General features: G+C 41.9%; 1 protein-coding gene across 10 annotated transcripts in view; it reads right to left on the reverse strand.

Moving 5' to 3' along the window:
- The window catches only part of LOC137439963 (dystrophin), a 1,283,433-nt gene that overhangs the window by 924,791 nt on the left and 338,903 nt on the right, over positions 1-19,739 (reverse strand). For all 10 annotated transcript variants that reach the window (XM_078768445.1, XM_078768443.1, XM_078768444.1 and 7 more), the window contains 3 exons: positions 6,200-6,350; positions 2,114-2,233; positions 841-942 (listed from right to left, as the gene is read on the reverse strand). In XM_078768445.1, coding sequence (XP_078624571.1) covers positions 841-942; positions 2,114-2,233; positions 6,200-6,350 — 373 coding nt within the window. The remainder of the gene's footprint in view (positions 1-840; positions 943-2,113; positions 2,234-6,199; positions 6,351-19,739) is intronic.

The following is a 19,739-nucleotide window of genomic DNA, read 5'->3' on the forward strand; positions in this document are numbered from 1 at the left end:
CGAAACAACCATAGGTTGGTAATAATTGTGCAGGCTTTTATGGGCCTAATGGCCTCCACCTGAGTCGATGGTTCCTTGGAAGGGAAGTCATCTATCTATAATTCCAGTAATCTCTGTGTGTGTGTGTGTGTCTGTGTGTGTGTATGTGTGTGTGTGTGTATGTGTGTATGTCTGTGTGTGTGTATGCGACCGCTGTTTCTCGACAACTACCGGTCCGATATACTTGAAACTTGCCAGGTATATTGCTGGGGACCCGAGGATGTGCCTTTTCAAGGTTTTAAATTAATCGGACAAGTAGTTACCGAGCTATGGCGATTTCTTTACCAAACTCCGCAAGCCGTTCGCTTTGGACCAAACCATTCCATGTAAATAGAGGGGGGGGGGGGGGGGGGGTTGTCACCGTACTCGCAAGCCGTTCGCTTTGGACCAAACCATTTCATGTAAATAGAGGGGGGGGATTGTCACCGTACTCGCAAGCCGTCCGCTTTGGCTTTGCGAATGGACCAAACCATTTCATGTAAATAGAGGGGGGGGGATATAATTTTAGATATATATATAGTACGGACATGCCCTAGTATTATTAATTGGAAGAACACAGTTAACCTATCCAGACAGCCCAGTCAGCCAAGTGTAGCGACACCAGCTTCCTGTAATACAGCCAATTAGAAACAACTTTTTGACTTGAATCAATGACCTCATTTGCAAAAGAAACCTCATATATGTCCATCTCTGATATATATATGGAGTAATCATTTTAAGAAGCCTTATGCACCTGTAGCATTACATCTTAAAAATAAGTCAAGACAAAGCAGGGATTTTACCATTCATTCATCCACATACCTGCTCCTCCGTGAATTGCTGCCATTTTACCAGGGCATCCTGCAAAAGATTCCAGCGCTGCTCTGTCCAGCGGCAAACGTTTGCCCAACGTTCTCCCAAAGACTGGAAGACCAAAATAAATAAATAAATAAAACAGACAGGGTTCCAAAAAATGAAATAAATAAATAAAACACACGGTCCCAAAATAAAATAAATAAATAAATAAAACAGACAGGGTCCCAAAATAAGTAAATAAATAAATACAACAGACACGGTCGGAAAATAAATAAATAAAACAGACATGGTCCCAAAATAAGTAAATAAATAAATACAACAGACACGGTCCCAAAATAAAATAAATAAATAAATAAAACAGACAGGGTCCCAAAATAAGTAAATAAATAAATATAACAGACCCGGTCCCAAAAGAAAGAAATAAAAGACATGGTCCCAAAATAAGTAAATAAATAAATACAACAGACACGGTCCCAAAAGAAATAAATAAAACAGACATGGTCCCAAAATAAGTAAATAAATAAATACAACAGACACGGTCCCAAAAGAAATAAATAAATAAATACAACAGACACGGTCCCAAAATAAATAAATAAAACAGACATGGTCCCAAAATAAGTAAATAAATAAATACAACAGACACAGTCCCAAAATAAAAAAAATTAATAAAAACAGACAGGGTCACAAAATAAATAAATAAATAAAACAGAGACAGTCCTAAAATAAATAAACAAATAAATAAAGCAGACAGGGCCCCAAAAGTTTTTACAATGCTGTGGTACGTCTAACTTTCCAAATACCGGAGCAGTTAAAGTTACAAGTATCCTTCAGTGCATGTGTTATTGCCTTGGGCTCTGCGATGTATCAGAACCACAAATGTTGATATTTTTTGGTGATTACACGAAGACACATGAACATATCAAAGAGCCTACAAAATGTTAGCACAATGTGGTGCCGGAACAATTATGCTTGCAATGTGATCCAGTGTTACTTCAAAGAAGTGCATTGTACAGTACAGCAGTACAATATGGGATAATTATAATGTATTGTGTTGTGCGATTATTTTACAGCAAAGAAATATTTCAAATAAATACAGGTGTATCGTGGGAGAATTTCATCCCGCAGCGTTGTGAGATTACGTCAGTCCGGTGAGCCATCACTTCCTATCACTGCACCATGTGACAATTATTTAGTCGTATTTCTACAGCCATCGTCTACTCACTTCGTTAAAAACACATTTACCAAAAATAAGATAAAGATAAATTTATAATGTCAATACCTGCAGTTGGGCCTCAAGAGCAACGGTAGCATTCTCACCCGTCGTTTCGTCCACAACAACCACCATGTGCGACAACGAATGGACAATCGATTGTTCCTGTTCAAGATCGGCCTGTAGCTCCTAAACGTTTGAAAAAAAAAAAATCAACATCGTGAAAAATTGCCAGAACATTGCAATGAATATGCGTTTTAACCATATTTAAAGGAGAACACAAACTATTCAAAATTTATTTTTCTGAAAACCATTGAAAATCATCACTCATGGTCTAAAGGGGAAATTTTTTAATTTGTTTTTGCCAATCAGAAAGTGTCGAAACACAAATTGTCGATTTTCAGTTTTGCCAGTGACATCACACTCAGAGCCCACCTTGATCCTAATGGCGGTTTACATAAAGAACAGTGTATTTCGAGCTCGGATTCCGATACCGATTCCATCATCATGAGCAACTCTGGGGGTTCTCGGTATGTTGAATCTGATCAGTGGGATTGTGAAGGAACTATTGGAGACAAAATTAGTGATGGAAACGCTTTTGGGCGAATTATGGAGCCGAATCGTTTTTGTGATGGAAACGCTTTTGGGGAAATTATGGAGCCGTATCGTTTTTGTGATGGAAACGCTTTTGGGGAAATTATGGAGCCGTAACGTTTTTGTGATGGAAACGCTTTTGGGGAAATTATGGAGCCGTATCGTTTTTGTGATGGAAACGCTTTTGGGGAAATTATGGAGCCGTAACGTTTTTGTGAGGGAAACGCTTTTGGGGGAATTATGGAGCCGTACCGTTTTTGTGAGGGAAACGCTTTTGGGGGAATTATGGAGCCGTATCGTTTTTGTGATGGAAACGCTTTTGGGGAAATTATGGAGCCGTATCGTTTTTGTGATGGAAACGCTTTTGGGGGAATTATGGAGCCGTCACGTTTTTGTGATGGAAACGCTTTTGGGGGAATTATGGAGCCGTACCGTTTTTGTGAGGGAAACGCTTTTGGGGGAATTATGGAGCCGTATCGTTTTTGTGATGGAAACGCTTTTGGGGGAATTATGGAGCCGTATCATCTTTGTGATGGAAACGCTTTTGGGAGAATTATGGAGCCGTATCGTTTTTGTGATGGAAACGCTTTTGGGGGGATTATGGAGCCGTATCGTTTTCAGCCTTATGCGAGTGACTCAGATGAACATGGCGGCAATGGACATGATAGTGAAAATTAAAACACTGGTCGCATGTTCACTACGAATTTGTAGGGTTATTTTCCGTTCAACTGAACGGAAAATTTGTACAAGGGATTTAATATTAATTGATAAAAAATTTTTATAAGGGATTCTATATTAATCGATAAATCAGTTGTATTACTCCAGAAGAAATACGGGATGGACACAAGACAACACTGACACGGTCTAATTCTTTGGAAGGTCTAGATCACAGTCTAATTTTAATTTGACAAGGCATACAACAACAACAGGCATTTTAAAGGCCATTTCCCCGCTGGAGTGGGGGTTAGCCTTGTGGGCCCCATGACAATCTTCTCCATTTTGCCCTATTTTCTGCATCTCCTCTTGTTAACCCCCTTGCCCGCATTTCTTCTTCCACCACCTTCAGCCAAGTCTTTCTCGGTCTTCCCCGTCCTCTAACTCCTTCTACATTCATTTCCATCACACTTCTCACCCAGTCACTTTCATCCTTCCTCAATACATGAACAAACCATCTCAACCTGTTTCTTTTCACAGCATCCATCACAGGCTCTATTCCCATCATCTTTCACAATTCATCATTTGTCTTCCTCTCCCTCAACGATACTCCGCACATCCACCGAACCATTCGCATCTCCACCCTTTCCAGCCTTCGTTGCTGCTGTACGTTCATTACCCATGTCTCACTCCCATAAATCATAACACTTCTCACACATGCAGCATACACCTTTCCCTTCAGTTTCAACAACACTCCCCTCCTCGTCAGCACGCCACTCAGCTCCTGAAACTTTTTTCATGCACATCTCTAGCAACCGCCGCCGAGTCTGATCCACCTTCTCCGTTCAGCATGTCTCCGAAGTAGCAAAAGGTTTTCACACATTCCAGCTTCACGCCGTCTCCAAGATCCAACTCAACATTTCCTCCATCTGTAGCTCCCTCTATGCACACCTTACACTTGAATGTAGCTGCCACACTGGTTAATCACCCTCTCAGCAAACTACATTTTTGATGAATCCACTCAGCGCACATTGTACATTGAATGGAGTTCACTCCGACACCCTTCCTGCACACAGCACACGGCCACTTCCCAGTTTTTTCCACCTCACCACATGCTTTACTACTTGCCATCACCTTCGTCTTTCCGATATTCACCTTCAGACCTTTTGTCTCCATAGATTCCTTCCACTTGTTCATCTTCTCCTTCAGTCCATCTATACTCTCCCCAATCAACACCAGATCATCTGCATACAACAACTCCCACGGTAAACCCTCCTTTACGTTCTGAGCCAGCACTTCCATCACAGCTACAAATAGTAGTGGACTCAGTACCGACCCTGATGCACTCCCACCTTCATCTCAAACTCACCACTGTTCCCATCCTTCGTCCTTACAGCTGTGTGCTCTCTCTCGTACATTGCCATCACTACACTGATCAACCATTCTTCCACTGCTAACTTCCTCAATGCCCATGTCACTACTTCGTGTGGAACCCGATCACGGCTAAACAAAAAAGCAAGATGGATGGAAATCAAAATGAACAATTTTTCATTTTTTGGTGGAAATACAAGGAAAACAAGAAAGAGCAATCAGAGATTGCAGACCCTCACCAGGATGTGTTTTCAGTGGTTTTTAAGGCTTTTGTGTTAAAATTAATATGGTGGCTGAACCACGTGACCGATGACGTAATCATTTTTTTTTTTTTTTTCCACCAATTTATCCCTAGATTATGCTCAATAAATTTAATCTTGATCGTTGAAGTCGGATCGGAACAACAGCGTAACCCGTACTTGTCGAATTATGACGCCATAATGGAGGCAACGATGACCATCATTAACATATTTTATTTCCCATCGAGAATTCTTTACAATGAGCCATGCCTCAATTTTTTCTATTCAGCGCTTTCGGAGATATAGAGGTGCAAAGTTATTCGGTTTTTCCAAGATGGCGGCCGAACCACGTGATATATGACGTCATAATTATCATTTTTTAAAAATTATACCGTTGGAGTTGCACCAATGGTGAAAATTTACTGTCAATCAGACCAACAGTTGCAGAGAAAATCATATTTATTCTGTGCGGACAAACAAAAAGACAGACAGACAGACAGACAGACAAACTGACTCAAATGCAATACCCTCTCCTCTGGCGAGGGTAATTATTGTGAAATCATCATCAGGAAGTTGAAAGTTCCATCAGCAAGGGGAATTAAAAATGATAAAATGTATAAATACTCGAGCATTTCTCAAAAGCAGACACCAGATTGACGTAAGATGTATTACTTAGCCAAAAAGGATCAATGGAATGCTCGTGTCTGTCTGTGTCAGATGACGAGATAAACAATGGATTTTATCAACTCAAAGTTGATAATGGTTTGTTTACAACCTGGCAAACAATGTTCACCTGTCGTTCCGAGTGTAATAGCCATTTCGACAGAAGGGAAAATTTTTTAAATCATAAAAGGAGCTGCTTTTTTCATGATAAAGGGCTGATTCCTAACATGTCAGTACCTCCTCGTTTCTCACAGCAGCAAAGAAACTAATACTGGAACATCCATGGAGGTGTGGCGATGTCCCAGGATGTCTTTTGTTAATACAAAGTGGAGGCTCGTAGAAGAGCATAACAGAAAAACATAAAGAACACAGAGGAAGAGGAAGAGGAACGAACGCAAATGCGGGACGGCCCTTACACTCTAATAATCGGCTCTACCGCTCTGGAACATTCTGGACCGAATAAACTTCCCCGGGGCAAACCGGTCATGTGACTCACGTGTACTCCTCAACTTTAAAATGATAAAATCCATTGTTTATCTTCTCACAAAGATGAGCTTTGAAAAACAACTTCAGACGCTTTGTCTCACTCATACGAACACTACTTGCCAACAACAGGGCCTGCGTTACACCTGACCTTGTGCTCCTCCAGTTGTTTCCTGAGGGTAACGAGGTCAGGTCCTAGAGGATGAGTGTCCAGCTTGCGGGTTCGTTCCTCGGTGACGCTCAACCAGTCAGACACACGGCCAAGTTGCTGCTGTTGCAGATCCATCAGAATGTCATGGAGCCTGCAGGATATTAGGCCATGCAACATCAAATAATAATAACAATACTAATAATAATAATAATAATAATAATAATAATAACTTAAATTCAGCAAAAAGCAACAGCGTAACCCGTACTTGATTATCAATAAACACACACCAAGGTTTCTCGGATAGCAAGTACTCCTCTTCTCTTCACCTTACCCAGCACGTCTTTAAACAGAGACTTCAAAACAAGAAGTCTTCCCTTTTGTTTATCTGTCCTTTGTGCACATCAGCGATGAAGCAATGTGATGTCCTTTGTGCACATTAGCGATGAAGCAATGTGCTGTCCTTTGTGCACATGTGATAAAGCAATGCGATGTCCTTTGTGCACATCAGTGATGAGGCAATGTGATGTCCTTTGTGCACATCAGTGATGAAGCAATGTGATGTCCTTTGGGCACATTATCGATGAAGCAATGTGCTGTCCTTTGTGCACATGTGATAAAGCAATGCGATGTCCTTTGTGCACATCAGTGATGAGGCAATGTTATGTCCTTTGTGCACATCAGCGATGAAGCAATGTGATGTCCTTTGTGCACATTAGCGATGAAGCAATGTGATGTCCTTTGTGCACATGTGATAAAGCAATGCGATGTCCTTTGTGCACATCAGTGATGAGGCAATGTTATGTCCTTTGTGCACTTCAGTGATGAGGCAATGTTATGTCCTTTGTGCACATCAGCGATGAAGCAATGTGATGTCCTTTGTGCACATTAGCGATGAAGCAATGTGCTGTCCTTTGTGCACATGTGATAAAGCAATGCGATGTCCTTTGTGCACATCAGGGATGAGGCAATGCTATGTCCTTTGTGCACATCAGCGATGAAGCAATGTGATGTCCTTTGTGCACATCAGTGATGAAGCAATGTGATGTCCTTTGTGCACATCAGCGATGAAGCAATGTGATGTCCTTTGTGCACATTAGCGATGAAGCAATGTGATGTCCTTTGTGCACATTAGCGATGAAGCAATGTGCTGTCCTTTGTGCACATGTGATAAAGCAATGTGATGTCCTTTGTGCACATTAGTGATGAGGCAATGCTATGTCCTTTGTGCACATCAGCGATGAAGCAATGTGATGTCCTTTGTGCACATCAGCGATGAAGCAATGTGCTGTCCTTTGTGCACATCAGTGATAAAGCAATGTGATGTCCTTTGTGCACATCGGTGATGAAGCAATGTGCTGTCCTTTGTGCACATCAGCGATGAAGCAATTCAATGTCCTTTGTGCATATCAGTGATGAAGCAATGCGATGTCCTTTGTGCACATCAGCGATGAAGCAATGTGCTGTCCTTTGTGCACATCAGTGATAAAGCAATGTGATGTCTTTTGTGCACATCAGCGATGAAGCAATGTGCTGTCCTTTGTGCACATCAGTGATAAAGCAATGTGATGTCCTTTGTGCACATCGGTGATGAAGCAATGTGCTGTCCTTTGTGCACATCAGCGATGAAGCAATTCAATGTCATTTGTGCATATCAGTGATGAAGCAATGCGATGTCCTTTGTGCACATCAGCGATGAAGCAATGTGCTGTCCTTTGTGCACATCAGTGATAAAGCAATGTGATGTCTTTTGTGCACATCTGATAAAGCAATGTGATGTCCTTTGTGCACATCAGCGATGAAACAATTCAATGTCCTTTGTGCACATCAGTGATGAAGCAATGTGATGTCCTTTGTGCACATCAGTGATGAAGCAATGTGCTGTCCTTTGTGCACATCAGTGATGAAGCAATGTGCTGTCCTTTGTGCACATTAGTGATAAAGCAATGTGCTGTCTTTTGTGCACATATGATAAAGCAATGTGATGTCATCATTCCATCTTATCAGCCTCAGTGGGGTCATGGTGAGAGCGGCCGCTCTCAGTCTAGGAGGTTGCTGGTTCAAACCCCAAATATAATCATTCTAAAGACATATAAAAAGGTACGTGATGCTTGTTTGCTTGGCACTCAGCATTTTAAAAGGATAGGACAAACGACCATATGTTGGCAACCATTGTCATTGAAGTTTGCTGTAAAATAACTCGGAGTTATCTTGTTTTGTTTCATTAAGTGGAATATGACGTGCTGATGACAAAATGGTGAAAAGAAAGGTTCAATCTAGAGCTGGTGAAGTCACAGGTTGTAATCAACATGCTAAATGATCCCCATGGTACATATTGACCATTTTTCACCTGAGTCCAATTTCAACTGTTGCTTACTTTGGGACTATTTGCAGGGAAAGCAATTTTCCTTCAAATGGCCCTCTCCCGTTTATTTCACTGATTGCCTTGGCCTTTAGCCATTTATTACTTTATTAATGCAAACAGGCACATCTTCCTTTCAATTATTCCCTGTGTCGGGTAACTGATACTGGATCCGTCCAGACATTCAGCATAAAAGGGAAGGGTGAGAACAGAAAGAAAATTAAGAAAAAGCAGACATTTAATTTTTTTTTTTAAAGGACAGATAAGGGGAGAAAAAGGGAAATGAGGAAAGGAGAAAGAATGGGTAGGAAGACAAGGGATGCGGTTGCAAAATGTATTTTGAAAAGGGAAAGGATCAAATATCACATCTTTTTGGTGTGCATAATTAAGGATATGAACAGAAATGTGACTCAAAGGGAATATTCTGAAACTGATCTATCTTATTATTAAATCATGAATAAAACCACGGGGTCTGTTTGTTTTTCTCTTCTCTCTCACCACTTCACACATCACCAAAACTTGTTGGCATGATTAACAATCTGTTTCGGGTATCCAAGTTTATTTACAAATGATATACATATAGAACCACCTTTAGAGGCCATTTTTCCCCGCAGAGCAGGGGTTGGCCTTTTTCGGGCACTGTGGTCCCCTTATTGAAGCAAGGTTTTATGGCCGGATGCCCTTCCTGACACCAACACTGTTAGTCGCCTCTTGCGACACACAGGGAATTACCAGTGAACTGGTACTGAATTTGCAACAACTCGGAAGGACGACAGGCTGAGTCAACCCCCCTGGTGTTAATTTAGCAATCAACGGGGATTCGAGCCCAGGATCCGAGGATCCCAAGCCGGCACCCTAACCGCTAAGCCAACACCAGGCTTACAAATAAGAAAGAAGAAGAAGAACCACATTTAGAGGCCATTTCCCCCCCGCAGAGCAGGGCATTGGCCTTTTTTGGGCACCATGGTCCCCTTTTTGAAGCGATGTTTTACGGCCGGGCTGGACCCATTTCGCAATGAAAAGCTGAGCTGAATTATAGTAGTCAATCTTCTACGGCCACGAGTAAAAGCTGAATTATAGCAGTTAACTCATTCAAAAAGAACCAAAAATGTCGGGACAGGCCCCGTGAAGGTTATAGGCTAGGTGGTGAGGTCGGTCGAGGCCGCTTCGGCTGGGCTGGGCCCATTTCGCAATTAAAAGCTGAGCTGAATTATAGTAGTCAATCTTCTACGGCCGCAGGTAAAAGCTGAATTATAGTAGTAAATTCATTCAAAAAGAACCCAGGCAACCCCGGGTAATTTCGACTAGTATATATATATAATTATATATATATATATAGTTCAAAACACACCTGGTCACAAGTGTGCCACACTGACCGGGTCCTCAGTCGAGGTCCTCAGCATCATCCCGTTTCGGCCCTTCAACCACGATACGGTCAGCTAAGGTGGGCCACCAGGGGCACATACACATCCACATGCAGCAACTAAACCTGGATGCGTACATACCCCCACCCCAAGCCAGTGCAAACGCAGACTACTACAGCAACACCTCCACATCCAGAATCCACAGCACCAAACAAACATGGTGGAACACTCAAACACCAACAACACACACCAAATCATTCATACACACACATCCACACACAACACCAACCAACCACCTGCCCTTACAACATACACCACTCAACATACAAAAACACTATATATATATTGTATGTGTGTGTGTGTGTGTGTATATATATATATATATATATATATATATATATATATATATATATATATATATATATATATATATATATATATATATATATATATATATATATATATATATAGATACATAGACATATATATATACATATATATATACACACAGTCATGTGAAAAATAAGTACACCCCCATGTAAAGTTTTGACTTTTTCAACATACAGCTATTTGATCTTCATTTCAACAATATTGATCGATAAAGGTGATACAATATAACAAGTATCATGGCACCCCGCTCTGCTCACCAAACTCTCCTCCTTTGGTATCCATGGAAATCTCCACGCATGGCTGGTGGACTTCCTCTCTAGTCGTAGTCAACGTGTGGCCCTGAATGGGTTTCTCTCATCTCCTCTTCCTGTTCTGACTGGAGTTCCCCAAGGCAGTGTTCTGGGCCCTGTGCTTTTTCTGGTCTTCATCAATGATCTCTCTGACTCTCTTGAAAATCCTCTCTATCTCTTTGCTGATGACTCTACTCTCTGTCGCTCCATTCCTCATCCCTCAGATCGGCAGTCTGCAGCCTCCTCACTCTCTGCAGACCTTGACAAAATCACAGACTGGGCAAACAAATGGAACATGTCTTTCAATCCTGACAAATCTCACACTCTCACGATGTCTCTCCGAAAAGACCGACTGGACAACCCTCCCATCCACTTTCTGAACAATCCTCTCCAAGAAGTTCTGTCACTCAAGCTTTTGGGTCTCACTATCTGCCATGATCTTTCCTGGGAAAACCACATTTCAAATCTGGCCTCCAAAGCCAGTCGCCGACTGGGCATCCTCCGTCGTGCGAAGTCCTTCCTTGGCACACCTGAGCTCCTCACCAAATACAAGGCTTTCATCCGCAGCTCAATGGAATACTGCTCTCCCCTCTGGGCTGGTGCTCCTGCCTCACACCTAGCTCGTCTTCACGCTGTTGAAACCAAAGCGTTCAGAATCATTGGAATCTCCAGCGATGAAGCTAACTCCAAGGGCCTTTCACTCACTCACCGCAGGCAGGTTGGTGGTCTTTCCATCTTCTACCGACTCCTCTCTGGCCTTGCGCCCCCCCCCCCCCCAGCTCTCTCTGGGCTCTGTCCCCCAAATATTCCTACAGGTCGCACAAGATCTGCCTGCAACCCTCTTATGGTTAAACTGCCAAAATCAAGAATTTCTGCTCACCTTCACTCCTTCATTCCTCTTTTCTCCCGCCTCTGGAACAAACTCCCTCACTCTCTTCAATCCCACTCCACCCTCCAGGTCTTTAAAACAGCTGTTCACCACCATCTCTTATCTTCCCCCATCCAAAACCTTGATCTTTTCTACCCCCGCTAATTTCACCCGATATCCACTTTTTTGAAATACCAACTTCTGTCCTGGAATTCCTTGGTGTCCTTGTGTTTTATACTTCTCCCACCCCCCCCCCCTTCCCACGCCTCCTCCCCCCAAGCCCTCTCCCTCCCGCACATCTCCCTGCTCTCAAATGTTGTGTTTGTGTGCTTCCCCTTCTCTCCCCATCTTGTGTTCCGCGCCCTCTTTTTATATATTTTATTTGTCTGTTTGATTTGTTTGTGAAATAAATGTTAGCTCTTTAACTAGCTATTCTGTATACAAAAAAAACAAAAAACAAAACATTTACATTTTGTAATCCATTGCATAATTTAAAGAAACATAAATGCAAATTTCGCATGTGGAAAAAGTAAGTACACCCTTGGCTCTAATAGGTGGTATTGCCCCCTTTGGCAGAAACAACCTCAAGTAGGCGTTTCTTATAATTGTCTACCAGTCTCTGACGTCGACTGGGAGAAATTTTTGCCCACTCCTCCATGCAGAATTCTTTCAGCTGTGCCATGTTTGAGGGGTTTCTTGCATGCACAGCTCGTTTCAAGTCCCCCCCCACAACATCTCGATGGTATTTAGATCCGGGCTTTGACTTGGCCATTCCAGAACCCTCCATTTCCTTCATTTCAGCCATTCCTTGGTGGATTTACTGGTATGTTTAGGGTCATTGTCATGTTGCAAGGTCCACCTTCGGTTGAGCTTCAACTTTCCGACAGATGGCCTCACATTATCCTCATGCACCCTCTGGTACAATGAAGAATTCATAGTGGATTATATGATGGTGAGCTGCCCAGGCCCTGATGCAGCGAAGCTGCCCCAAACCATAATATTTCCACCACCATGCTTTACAGTTGGTATCACATTTTTGTGGTCAAATGCTGTCTTTGGTTTTCGCCAAACATGTCTTCTGGTACTGTGGCCAAATAGCTCTACCTTTGACTCATCTGTCCAGAGCACATTGTTCCAGAAGTGCTTGTCTTTGCCTAGGTGTTCATTGGCAAACTTTAGTCTTGCCCTGATGTTCTTTCTGGACAGCAAAGGTTTCCTCTTGGCACACCTCCCATGTAGATCAAATTTGTGCAGCCTCTTTCTCATGGTAGACTCGTGCACTTTGACATCAACAGTAGCAAGAGCTACCTGTATGTCCCGTGATGACATTCTGGGGTTCTTAGAGACTTCTTTCAGCATCTTGCGGTCTGCTCTCGGGCTGAACTTGCTGGGGCGGCCTGGCCTGAACAAGTTGGCAGTTGTTTGGAATCTTCTCCACTTGTAGATGATCTTCCGGACAGTCGAATGATTGATTTCAAATTGTTTGGAGATCTTTTTAAATCCCTTCCCAGACTCGTAGGCATCTATAACCTTCTTTCTGAAGGCCTCCGAGATCTCTTTTGATCTAGGCATGGTGATGCCGCACACTTCAACAACAAAGAGCAAACCAAACTAAATGTCTGAGGTTTAAATAAGACAGGTTCCTCCAAGATCCTCTCTAACGATGTTGTAATCATTTGCACCTGAGCTGGTATACCTGATTCTAATTTTAGGTATTTGAAGTAGTGATAAATGTGGGGGTGTACTTACTTTTTCCACATGCGAAATTTGCATTTATGTTTGTTTAAATTATACAATGGACTACAAAATGTAAATGTTTCATGATATTTGTTATATTATATCAACTTTATCTCTCAATATTGTTGAAATGAAGATGAAATAGCTGTATGTTGAAATATGTTGAAAAAGTCAAAACTTTACATGGGGTGTACTTACTTTTTCACGTGACTGTATATATCAGTTGTTATGCAATTTCATACCATCAGTGGTGAACCGCCATTAAGGTATCCCATCCAGCTGTGCTGTACCTTAATGGGAGCGATAAGTACCGTCTGCCACACGGCACATTATCTCTGGTATCCACTCATTATATGGAATCGCAATAATATATATATATATATATATATATATATATATATATATATATATATATATATATATATATATATATATATATATATATATATTGTGGTTGGCCCAGTCTAAAAGTACATTTTTAGCTCCGCCATCTAGGGTGGACGGAGGTTATGTCCTCACGCCTGTCTGTCTGTTTGTTTGTTATTTGGCACACCTGTCTGTCAGTCTGTCTCGTTTGTATGTTTATTTGTATGTTTATTTGTATGTTTCTTTGTATGCATGTTTGTTTGTATATTTGTATGTTTGCTTGTATGCTTGTTTGTTTATATGTTTGTATACATGTTTGTTTGTATGTATGTATGTATGTATGTATGTGTGTATGTTTATTTGTATGTTTGTTTGTATGTTTGTTTTTATGTTTGTATGTTTATTTGTGTTTGTTTGTTTGTATGTATGTTTGTATGTATGTTTGTTTTTTGTATGTTCATTTGTATGTTTGTTTGTTTGTATGTTTGTTTGGCTGTGAGTGTGAAAACTCGCAAACACTTTCAGCTATCTTCGTCAAACTTTACCACAGGATTTCGAAGGACAAAAGTAAGGCTGTCAATGTTTCATGTCAAAGGCTTTGACCTATATTGTTTTGACAATATAGGTCAAAGGCTTTGACCTATATTGTTTTGACAATATAGGTCAAAGGTCAAGGTTCTGTCATTTGTCCAGGCGATATCTCATCCATCATTTGAGCTATGAAGCTGAAATTTTGGCACAATAGTGAGCAAGAGCTTTGGCAAAAACCGCATTTTTTGTTTTTTGATTAATCAATTCACTGATTAATTACTTCATTATTATCCACTTATTAAGTACTTCTTTATTTTCTGTCTTATCTGGGCAATATCTCAGGCACCTTTTCAGCCTCAAAGCTGATATTTGGATAGGACAATGATCAAGTGATTTGGCTGTAAAGGATATTTTTGATTTATTGATTAATAAACGAATCAATTAATGATTTTTTCGAAAAATTACTAATTTCATTAATTTTCAAAAATCTACAGATTCGGATTAAACAGTGCTGATTTAGTTACGCTGTTAGACAATTGATTAAGAAAATAATTATTTTATGATTTTTATTTATTTATTTTAATTATTATTTGCTTAGTTATGTTCTGGCAATATCTCAGTTATCTTTTGAGCAAGGAAGCTGATATTTGGATAAAATAATTTTTCATTGATATGATTTCTTTTTCATTGTTACTTTTTCATTGATATCCATTTTCTGCCTACCTGTCAGGCTATGGCCTGACACCTTCTTTCTTGTATGTTTATCTGTTTGGCTGTGTGCACGATGTCTCAAAAAGTTGTGGACGGATTCAGCCGAAACTTGGTGGACAGGTTGGCTGTGCAAAAAGGACGAATCAATTCGATTTTGGTGAAGATCCGAATCTGGATATGAGGGTTTTATTTAATTTATTTTGTGATTCTTCCCCATTGCGAGATGGGCTCAAAAACTATATATAGCATAATATCTCAAAAAGTTGTGGACGAGTTATGACAAAACTAGGTTGACGAGTTGGTTAGGTGACAAGAACAAGTGATTAGATTTTGGTTCAAATCTGGATCCAGATCCGGCCTATCACAGTCCCGTAGCTAAGGGAGGGGCGGAGGACGTAGAGGGGGGCATGGGGGAGAATGACCACCCCACCCCCTCCCAGAGGTTTAATTTCGTCCCCTCTAGAATCTGACCGGCCAAAAATAACAAATGTTAGAACGAGAAAAATCATTGAGCCTTTTGAATGGATTGAGGCCAGACCATGCCCATGGCCTCAGGAACAAAACCCAAAACCTAATTAATCCGAGGATGGGTAATTGAACATGACATACAAGTGGTGTAAAAGGCATCAACCGTTGTATATTTTATAGTTTCGGAGGATTTTGTCTCTGCTTTTTATCATTGGCGTCCACATATCTTAAATGCATCAACTCCGGGATAAGGGCATTAAAAAATAATTTGACCGGGTCCCTTTTTCACATGTTCTCGCAGAAACTGCTTTTGCAGAAGCACTATCGTCCCCAGTTGTTTTATGTGTCTTTTAAAGAAACATCCCCTCTTGAATTTGTTTTTTTGTTTTTCTCATCTAATTTGTTTTCTCACCAACCCCTCACCCACGACCACGTTATCCCACCCCTCTCCCACCCCTTCCCACTCCCCCCTGCTCTTCCCACTCCACCCCCCCCCCCCCTCCATACTCTTCCCACTCCCCCATTAGATGCTCCGGCTGGCTACACGCCTGGCCTATCAGTTCCGGGATACTAAATGTAAACTGTTCAGCCTGGCGGAGGTATGTGCTCCACTGAATGCCGTTCTAGTTATTAAAGCGTTGGTCATGCCAGATAACACCATGACAATCATGGTGGGTGGCGCTTCTAGCACCCTTCCACAATATTGTTGCTGTTGTTGTTGTTGCTGTTGACGTTTTATGGCCCATATCTTCCCATCACTCATCATTGATGAGTACATGTGATATTCGTTTAAAAAAAATAATTTGTTACATTCGATTTTTCAGACTTGTATCTACAGCTCTCATTGTGCACGTTAATAATGTATCGACAGTGGAGACAAAAGCCAAAAATTACAATGGTAGAAAAATAGATTGTGCAATTTACGTGAGCGACGATTATAGTGGAAAGTAAGAAAGGACTTTATGAGGGGTACGATTGATGTATTCATTCACCGTATGATGGAGTTAAACACCACCCGTGTCTGTCTTACAAAAAGATAAGGTATGAAATTCACGCTAGAGGCCGTTAAAAGACATAAATGTCAAAAAAAGTTTCTTGTGATGGTCCACTTGATGGGGATTGCTGGCTTTGCGGTCACGTGACCCTGCATACGTCGTGTTCGGCCGTTTCAGTCAATTTACCGGTTCAATCTCCATCGTTTTCAGAGCACACGTTATATGTTCTGTCTCAAATCCATTTCACTGTGGAAACGCTACAAAAAAAAAAAAAAAAAAAAAAGGAGAAAGCAATCCTGCCAAAGCACAATTCTACATTTCATTCTGCAAACATCTACAAAATGACCGATGTTTCTTCATTTTAAGTCTAATACTCTTATCAAAGCCATATTGATGCGTATCGAAAAATGACGATAAATTTTCTCAACTCTTAAAAAACTGAACTATAGAAGAAAAAAAAAAACTCATTGCTGGGAAGGGTATGCTACCTGCGGTGGGGACACAAGGTGAACCTCTTCAAACCTTTCTTTTTCTCGCCAATGTAGACACAATACGGTCTTTATAAAGACACTTCGTTTGCTCGCTAAATAATTCCCATTGATTCCAAAGCGCAAAATCTTGCTGCATACAGCGTTCTTCCAACCAGAAGTTGACATCTATTAGTTGCTCCATCAATTTGACTACCGTACCTTTCCTATCCTCGGAGAATACCAGAAAACATGACCTCGCAACCCTTTATTGCAGTTGGCTACCCAATAACCTATCTGGATCTGTTTATTAAAACCCTTTGAGTACACTCTCCCTATATGTTTTGCTTCGAGCAGCACCGGCTAACATCTTCCTGCCATGACGTGACAATGTCATTTAACCTTCCTTCTATATCCCTTACACCTTTGAAAAACCACACAACTCTGTATCTATGATACTTCCTGTAGAATGAAGAATCTATATATTTAATAATGTCATCCACAACAAAAACCATATCTTTGACCTCATTCATAGAGAGCTCTAGACCCCCTTCACCACTGCTTGCATTTGATGCATCCTCAGCACTGCCTGCACCTGTTCCACCCAGACCCCTTTCTGTACCAGCTCCAGACCCCCTCACCACTGCTTGCATTTGATGCATCCTCAGCACTGCCTGCACCTGTTCCACCCAGACCCCTTTCTGAACCAGCTCCAGACCCCCCCCTCACCACTGCTTGCATTTGATGCATCCTCAGCACTGCCTGCACCTGTTCCACCCAGACCCCTTTCTGTACCAGCTCCAGACCCCCCTCACCACTGCTTGCATTTGATGCATCCTCAGCACTGCATGCACCTGTTCCACCCAGACCCCTTTCTGTACCAGCTCCAGACCCCCTCACCACTGCTTGCATTTGATGCATCCTCAGCACTGCCTGCACCTGTTCCACCCAGACCCCTCCCTGTACCAGCTCCACACCCCCTTCACCACTGTTTATATTTGATGCATCTTCAGCACTGCCTGCACCTGTTCCACCCAGACCCCTTGTGTACCAGCTCCAGACCGATGCCCGACTGCAACAGTTCTAGATGCAACCCTGCCTGCACTTCCTCCACCCTCATCACTGCCTGCTCCACCCTCATCACTGCTTGCATCGCTCACCCTCACCTGTACTCGCTCAATGCTCACCTGCCTGCACTCCCTTCACCCTCACCCCACCTGCCATCGCTCCATCGTCACCCCTGCCTGCACTCACTCCACCTTCACACCTGCACTTGTATTGGCTCCATCCTCACACATGCAACATTCACCCTCACCCCCTCCCACCATCCTGTACTCGCTCCACCCTCACCGCTGGCTGGACTTACACAGTCCTCACACCCCTGATTGCATTAGCTGAACAACTCCAATGAGAGCAATGTCCTTCCCTAAATATGGCAACCAAAACCAACACAATCATCGAGATGAGGCCTCATTAAATACCTGGATAATGTTAAGAACACCTCTTTCGACGAATAAGCAATGCCCCTGCGTATACAATGGTAATACCTGCACTCTGCATCCGATTCTTCCAATTATTTTTATTCCCTGTGTTCAGCAGCTGGTGATTGTAATGGAGAGTGATACTGGGAATGTGATTGCCTTGGAATGGTGCCATGGTGGTTTTGTTTTGCCTTTCGGGTCCATCTGTTTATTACTTCTGCATTTTTGATAGATTTTCGTGGGGGGGGGGGGGGGGGGGGGTGGAGATGGTGGGGGTATAGAAAGCTAAAATTGACCAAGGGAAGCCAAGAAACATTACTCATTTGAAGAAATCATTTTGACGGAAGCTGGTGAAGATTTCCACAATAATTGTCATGAACAAAAAATAAGCCAAAAACATTTTTCTATCTGGTTAAAGACTGCACATGCAAATAGAATGCGATTACATTTTGATTACAAACTTGGCCTAGAAGTTACAAGCAAGTCCAACGTACTAAAACAATAGGACGGAGAAAGAGGCTCCGGGAGGGTAGGATGAGTGGGGGAATAAGGGAAAGGAGTCTCAGGAGAAATCGGAATAAGGGGAGGTGAGTGAAGTAGAATTTACAGATTTGTAAATCCAGCATTGATCAGATGTTTTCACCTTTGTCTGTTTGTTTGTCTGTGAACAGGATATCTCAAAAGGTTGTGGACGGATTCGGATGAAACTTGTTGGACAGGTTGGGAGTGTGACAAGGACGGATTGATTCAATTTTGGAGAAGATTTGAATCCAGATCCAGATCAGAGAATTTTTAAAGTGACGAACAACGGTACCCGCCCTATGGGCGGGGCTTCAATGGGGAAGCCCAAATGAAAAGGCAAAATATCAGAAATTGAAGGCTTTTTTTAAATTTTAAACGATTCATATAAACATCCGATGAATCACATCACACGCAAATCATCAAAATCTAAACAGTACATGGCGCCCATTTTGAAAAAAAGATTGAATTCTGCAAAACGGAAGCGGCGGCTGCACGTCTTTCTCGGTCGCACGTTTATTTGTGAAGAGTGCGGGCCGAATCTGTAACACGGAAGCGGCCGTTACACCTGTTTCTCAGTCGCTTTGCACACGCTGCCGTGTTACTTCGGAGCCGCACGTTTACATAGGAAGAGTTCGTCAGGAGTCGATCTACTCTCTCCTGGTATGTAGAATTTCAACAAAAGCCACATCACTGTTCATATCGGTAAATATTATTCCATCGTGTTTGGAAAAACTGGAAAATTGGAAAACTTTGAAAAATTGGAAAAACAATATAGCCTATTTTACTCCCAGGGGTCCCAGGAATACCCACCCAAAATATCGTTGCGATCGGTTGAGCCGTTTTTGCGGTCCCTTCGAACGGACGGACGGACATTTGGTGAATTATAGTAAGATTCTTCACCATTGAGTGATCGGGCTAAAACTGATATATAGCACGATATCTCAAAAAGTTGTGGATGGATTCGCCCGAAACTTGGTGGATGAGTTGGTCA

The sequence above is a fragment of the Myxine glutinosa genome, chromosome 14 (genome assembly GCF_964187855.1).
Source record: "Myxine glutinosa chromosome 14, kmMyxGlut1.1, whole genome shotgun sequence".
Taxonomy (NCBI): domain Eukaryota; kingdom Metazoa; phylum Chordata; class Myxini; order Myxiniformes; family Myxinidae; genus Myxine; species Myxine glutinosa.